This window comes from Macrobrachium rosenbergii, chromosome 21, assembly GCF_040412425.1.
Source record: "Macrobrachium rosenbergii isolate ZJJX-2024 chromosome 21, ASM4041242v1, whole genome shotgun sequence".
NCBI classification, from domain to species: Eukaryota; Metazoa; Arthropoda; class Malacostraca; order Decapoda; family Palaemonidae; genus Macrobrachium; species Macrobrachium rosenbergii.
Window position 1 is genome coordinate 31,495,644 of NC_089761.1, and position 7,500 is coordinate 31,503,143.

The 7,500-nt window shown below is 36.9% G+C and overlaps 1 protein-coding gene across 1 annotated transcript in view; it reads right to left on the bottom strand.

Annotated features, from left to right (window-relative positions):
• The window catches only part of LOC136849860 (opioid-binding protein/cell adhesion molecule-like), a 40,638-nt gene that overhangs the window by 6,996 nt on the left and 26,142 nt on the right, over positions 1-7,500 (bottom strand). Inside the window, exons 6-7 of the mRNA XM_067123349.1 lie at positions 5,293-5,364; positions 3,607-3,617 (exon numbers count right to left, since the gene is read on the bottom strand). Of these exons, the coding sequence (XP_066979450.1) occupies positions 3,607-3,617; positions 5,293-5,364 (83 nt within the window). The remainder of the gene's footprint in view (positions 1-3,606; positions 3,618-5,292; positions 5,365-7,500) is intronic.

Here is a 7,500-nt window from a genome sequence, read left to right on the forward strand (position 1 = left end):
TCTTTAAATTTTTTGTTTTCTCATTTTTTCATTGGGGGGGGCGAGGTTTGAAGGAAAGATGTTTTAACGTTTTTTGTTTTCACAAATTTTTCTTTTTCTTTGAGGAGGGAAGGTGTTTGTGGGGGTGGGGGTTGGGGGTGGAACCAGCAGTTTGCTGACTGATCCGCGAGGAATTATTATTCCTCATCCACTATCATGGAATATATTTTTTCCTACTCCCACAATATCCGAACAGCTTTTCATTTTCATGCTCGTCTAAGCTTTATTTTCCATGAGATAAAACGCAAAAATGAACATTCGCGTCGTCTAACACAAATAATACGATCAGTGCGTGAAGTTTTTCCATCAGTAATATAACTAAATCATCTCATTTTCTTATAGATTGACTTTGCAGTTGCTTTTCCATCAACAACATTGATGGCTAAGAAGTTCACAATCTCGTGGAAAAACTGTTTGTGTAATAAAAATCCACAATTATATAGTAAAAGTATATTACTCTGTAAAAGTCCAAAGCAAAGACTGGCGAGCACCTGAATGGTGTTCATTATCAGTGTCTACTTTAAAACACTGGTGAGGAACACCGTTCAGGTGTTCGAAAGTCTTTGCTTTTGTCTTTTACAGAGTAATACAGTTTACAGTAGTATGTAACTGTGAATTTTTATTACACAATAATATTGCTTTCCAAACCTTTTTTTATATTTTGGAGAAATACAGTCTCTCACATATGTTATAGTGGCTCTTTACTTATTAATAACATTGATATTATGTTATTAAATCGTCTTACTTTCTCGTGATGCCGAGGAGAGCCACCCTTTCAGAAATATGGAATCATGCACTAAATATAGTCAAGAACTATTTCCAGCCGTGAGCCTTCTGTTATTTTCCCAGCTAAAACGTATCATTAAATCGCCAAGAGATGAGCAAGGCATGCGGGATCTCTCAGGAGAGTAACTCGATTAGCAATTTTTCCTCCACGACATCTTTTTTTTTAAAGTGCCGAGGCCATTGTGGGAAAGGAGACGAGTGCCCTTTTTCTATTCAGGCCTGGAATATTGAGGAAAAGAGTAAGGAAGGGGAATGAAGGAAAGGAATGACCCTTTTTCTATTCAGGCCTGGAAAACTGAGGAAAAGAGTAAGGAAGGGGAATGAAGGAAAGGAATGCCCCTTTTTCTATTCAGGCCGGGAATATTGAGGAAAAGAGTAAGGAAGGGGAATGAAGGAAAGGAATGCCCCTTTTTCTATTCAGGCCTGGAAAACTGAGGAAAAGAGTAAGGAAGGCGAATGAAGGAAAGAAATGTCCTTTTCTATGCATGCCTGGGAAAAAAGAAGAAAGAAAAAAAAAAGAGAAACTGAAGAAGGAATCCCCTTTTTCCTCTTCAGACTTGAAAAATAAAAAAAGTAAGGAAGAGAAACGAACGAAAATGGGTAGTTGGGTGTTGAGTCAGAGAACACGAACAAGCAAAACAGCAGCATTCAAATACGGTCCACCAGCATCCAACGTCTTTCAAAAACTTTTAAATGGGCCCAGTGCGTCATTCTGACGTTGGGGGAGGGTGGGGAGGGGCGTGGGGGGGGAAGGGGAGAGGAAAAACTATTACACAGCTCCCAAATATAAACTTGGGGGGAGATATATATCACTGGAAGTTATCGTCTCCGGATTCCAAAAGGCAAAAGCGATTTAAGACAAAAGTCGGGTTTGAATACCCCTCCAAAATGATTTTTGGAGAAGTTCTCTGATGGACTCAAGAGATGGACGCTGCGTCCGTTGATGGTACAATATGCAGTTGCAAAGGGGCGATGAAAAAGGATTGGAAACATTGCGATATAGACGTTAACCCTTTATTACTGACAGTTTGCGTGTTGCAATGGCTTTTAACCTATGAGATTTAAAGCTATTTTTGTAGCTTTCATTTAGAGATATTTTTGTAGCTTTCATTTAAAGTTATTTTTGTAGCTTTCATTTAAAGTTATTTTTGTAGCCTTCATTTAAAGTTATTATTGTAGCTTTCATTTAAAGTTATTTTTGTAGCTTTCATTTAAAGTTATTTTTGTAGCTTTCATTCAAAGGTATCTTTGTAGCTTTCATCCATCCCAAATTTACGACAGTGATTAACTGATGCAGACTTCCAATTGAAGTTGTCCGGCATCTGACCATATTTAGGAAAATGACGCATTTAATTCATTCCATTCGTTATTGCCATGAATACTCGATTCTTTCTCGTCCAGATACCTACCATACTTACCGTCTGTCATTCAGTAAAATCCTGAGAGAGAGAGTGTGTGAATTTGCCCTCATTATCGTTTGCGTTGTCTTCCATTTCCGAGTTGGTTTTGCCCTCTCAGGGAAACAGACAGACATAGAGAGACAGGCAGACACACAGACAGAGCCAGACAGACAGGCAGACATATATATATATATAGAAAGAGAGAGAGAGAGAGAGAGACAGACAGACAGACAGACATATAGAAAGAGAGAGAGAGAGAGAGAGACAGACAGACAGACATATATATATGTATATAGAAAGAGAGAGAGAGAGAGACAGACAGACAGACAGACATAGCGACAGACAGACAGAAAGATAAACAGACAGACAAAGAGAGAGAGAGAGACAGACAGGCAGAGAGGGAGAGAGACAGACGAACAGACAGACAGAGGCAGACATAGAGAGAGACAGACAGACAGACATAGAGAGAGACAGACAGACAGACATAGAGAGACAGACAGACAGACAGATACAGAGACAGACAGACATAGAGAGAGAGAGACAGCAGAGACAGACATAGAGAGAGACAGACAGACAGACATATAGACCTAGAGAGAGAGAAAGAGAGAGACAGAGAGAATAGAATCCGCGGAAAGACAGCCGATGACTTCCTTTGGAAGAAACATACGAGAGGAAACGAACCGAAACGAAAGCGCAGCAACAACGGCGGCCAATGGACATAAAAGAAAAGCCTACTCTAATATAAATAACTCCCCATCTTCTGCAGCAGTCTGAAGGGGTTATACACACACACACACACACACACACATACACGCAGAAGGAGGAGGAAAACGGTCGAACAAAGGCGATTTCCTCCGGAGAACACCCAGATGTTTTGTTTGATCGCGTCGGTTTAAACAACCGGCGCCCCACCTCTCCCCAGAAAAAATAAATAGAAAAAAAGTTGCCGCTCGGAATGGCATATTTCTCCCCTTTTGTATCTCGAGATTACAAGTGAAGGGCCCCTCTCTCTCTCTCTCTCTCTCTCTCTCTCTACTGTGTCTTTCTCTCTCTGTCTCTGTCTGTCTGTCTGTCTCTGTCTGTCTGTCTGTCTGTCTCTGTCTGTCTCTGTCTCTCTCTCTCTCTCTCTCTCTCTGTTTGGATGTTTCTGTCTGCCTCTCTCTCTCTCTCTCTCTCTCTCTCTCGGCGTCAGCCCTTTCAAAGCAAAATCTCTTGTCGGACCTGCAATGCGGCCTTCTTCCGCCTCTCCGTGTGGCCTGTTGCAGGAGGCCCCTTCCTCTATCTCTTTCCCTCTGCGGCATTTGAGCGTCCCTGATAAGACTCCCTGCCTTGGCCATACTCTGAAACCCCCTTCTCATGAGACTTGCTGCTCTGGGCACACTCTGAAACTCCCTCTGCCTAAGCCGACGGAGGCCATGTAGAAGGGATTCGTGGGACGCTCCTTGCATAGTCTTACAGCCTGTGGTCTGTCTTTTGCGTGGGGCTGCGTGTCGGGGGAATGTTTACAGACGATAAGAGGCGTCTGGATGCGTCCTTATTTGCATAAGCACGAATTCTAGCAAGAAATGTCTAATCGTAAACATCAATTTTTTTCTCTCTTTTAGTATTAAATTTTGGGGTAATTGATTTCAGTGTACATATAATAATAATAATTCATATTTCTCTTAATAATTATATGTAAAAAGTACAGCTGTTTCAGCGTTTCCGGCAGCTGTTTTGTAGAAGAACTTGCATATTTTTTCAGTACGCCTTTTACTCTGAGCCGCCACGACAGATGATTCCATTCAATGCTGTTCTTAACAGAAGCTCTATGGTAGCGTGAACTTTCTGTATTTTATTAAACAGAACATTGCAAATTTTGTTTCGCATTCCGGTCCAAGGTTGTCGTCAAAATTGACAATATTTTACCGCAATAAAAATAAAAACTTTGTCCTGTGTATAGAGACAATATTATGTATACGCAAATTTTCCAAGGCGACATTCTGTGTCCGATTTCCGATTTCGTCAGCCGGTTTTAGTTCCCACCTACCAACACTTGATAACAGGGCTTCATCACGACACTGCCGCTTACACCAAGCACTTATGATCTGTTGTTAGTTTCAAGTAGCTCCGGGAACGTTAACCTTGCTGCCTTTCTCTTTTCCTCATACCCGGGCTTAGAACTTGGGTAAATTATGCTCTTAAAACACAGTTGGTCTCTGCTTTCGATCCCCGGGGGGGGGATAGTGCCCTCAGTGCACCTCACGGGGTGCACTGTAGTCGTTAATGAAGGTCCTTTGCAGCGTCCCTTCGGCCCCGTGTTGCAACCCCTTTTGATTCCCTTTACTGTACCTCCTTTCATATTGTCTTTCTTCCAACTTGCTTTCCACCCTCTCCTAACAATGGATTCACAGTGGAACTGCTTTGAGGTTTTCCTCCTGTTGCACCTGTCAAATCTACCTGCTCTCAATTCCCTTTCCAGCGCTGACTGACCTCATTTTTCTGTGGGGACTTTTTGGGTATGTAGATGTACAGAGTGCGATAGCTGTTCCAGAGGACAATAGTTTGGCCAATGATGCGCTCATACAATCAGAAGGTGTGCTTGTAATTTCCATAACACATAAAGGAATGTTGTTTGATAAAAGTAAATGGTTTTGAAATAACTGTAGAAGTGAATTAATAATAATAATAATACACACATAATAATAATAATAATAATAATAATAATAATAATAATTGTTATTGTCATTAGAATCAGTATAGAAAAATTTTGAAAATGCCATTACCTCGTAATAATAATAATAATAATAATAATAATAATAATAATAATAATAATAATAATAATAATAATAATAATTGTTATTGTCATTAGGAATCAGTATAAAAAATTTTGAAAAAGCCATTACCACGTAATAATAATAATAATAATAATAATAATAATAATAATAATAATAATAATAATAATAATAATAATAATAATAACAACGCCAACATTGCAGTTATGAATAACAGCAGTGAAAAATAACTGAGTGGTGAAGAAGAAGAAGAAGAAGAAGAAGACGTCAGAAATAAGAAAGGAAATTCTTACCGTCTTTAGTGGACGCTGTGTTGTTGGCGATGAAGACCTTAGTGTTTCTCATGCTGATTGGTGGGGATGCCCCTGAAACGGAAAAAGTAATAGCTCTCAGTTAATTACTGATTTTCTTATTTCTCGCGTATGTGTATTGGGACACCTCAAGAACGGTCGAGCGTAATTTGATGAAGCCTGGTGTACAGATGCGTAAGGTGGCATTCTTTAGACTGTTAATGTTTGGGGAAAATCATCTTCCAGTCTTCGTATAACTCTTTTCATTCACAGATTTCTCCCTCATTCATAAATTTTCTCTTTTTCCTCGTTCGTAAATTTTAATTTTTTTCCTCGGTCGTAATTTTAATTTTTTTCCTCATTCATAAATTTATTTTTTTCTCAATTTTTTTCCTTATAAATTTTTATTTTTCCCTCATAAATTTTCATTTTTCCAGTTTTCCCTTATTCATAAATTTTCATTTTGTTTACCTCATAATCTCTATTTTTTTCTTCAGTTATAAATTTTCATTTTCCCACATTCATAACTTCATTTTTTACTCATTCATATATTTTAATTTTTTCCCCTCATTAATAAATTTTAATTTTTTTTCGTTCGTAAATTGTTATTTTCCCTCGTAAGTTTTCGTTTTTTCCTCATCTATAATTTTTCATTTCTTCTCAATCATAAATTTTAATTTTTTCTAGTTCGTAAATTGTTATTTTTTCATAATAAGTTTTCTTGTTTTCCTCATGGATAATTTTTCATTTTTCCTCATTCATAAATTTTCGTTTTTTCTCGCTCATAAAGTTATTTTTCCTCACAACTTTCCGTTTTTTCCTCATTCATATATTTTAATTTTTTTATCTCTCCATTGAAAATAAACACACAAAGCCTAAATGACAGAAATGGAAAATTAACGTTCACAGCATGTGCATCTAGCCCAAGAGATTTTAACCATTCATATATCTGTCAAAACAAATATTAATATTCAACCACACGTTTATTGATTTATGCCCGTTGGATGAAGCCAATTGTCCGATATTTCATGACATTTAGTATGCGTAGGGAAGCCGGTGTGTATATGTGTATATATGTATATATATATATATATATATATATATATATATATATATATATATATATATACATATATATATATATATATATATATATATATATATATATAAAATATATATATATATATATATATATATGAGTATATATGCATACATATATGTATACATCTATGGTACATACATATACATACACACATATATATACCATACATACATACATACATACATACATACATATATATATATATACATACTTCTATTCTTATTTTGATTTTTCTTTTCAGTCACAATAATATAAAATATAATAATGATAACGGTAGTATCAAAAGTTTGATAATAATAATAATAATAATAATAATAATAATAATAATAATAATAATAATAATAATAATAATAATAATAATAATTTCTATTATTATTTTGAGTTTTCTTTTCAATCACAATAATATAAAACAATAATGATAAGGGTAATGTCAAAAGCCTAAAAATAATAATAACAATAATAATAATAATAATAATAATAATGATAATAATAATAATTTCCTCTAGTCCCAACTTTAAACAGCTGCAAAAATCAACATGTAGGTCATACCTGAGGTAATCGTCTCTAATCCGGAAACGGCCACTACTTCCGCTTTCATCGGATTGCATCAATTACACGTCATTTGGGGATTTAAAAAATTTAATTCATCATCAGCTTAGAATCGCATGAAGCCAATCATGATTAAATGAGATATTATTTTTTATGACAGAGTCTTCTGTCCTACTGTCACAATAGGGTTCCCCCTACGTAGGGGGTTAGTGCCGTCAGTGTATCTCATGCGGTGCACTGTGGGTGTTACTCGAGGTTCTTTGCAGCGTCCCTTCGGCCCTCGGCTGTAACCCCTTTCATACCTTTTACTGTACCTCCGTTCTTGTTCTCTTTCTTCCACCTTACCCTCCGCCCTCTCCTAACAGTTGTTTCATAGTGCGACTGTGAGGTTTTCCTCCTGTTACACCTTCTTTCTAAACATTGGCGTCAGATATTTGTAAACTTCTGAAGTTATCCGTTGAAGTTCAACCAGCAACAGTGCCGAACTCCAGATCGCATTTAGAGCCAATTTGGTTTCAATCTCACCTGTCAGGACTCGTTTCAAAGTCGCTTTTGATGCT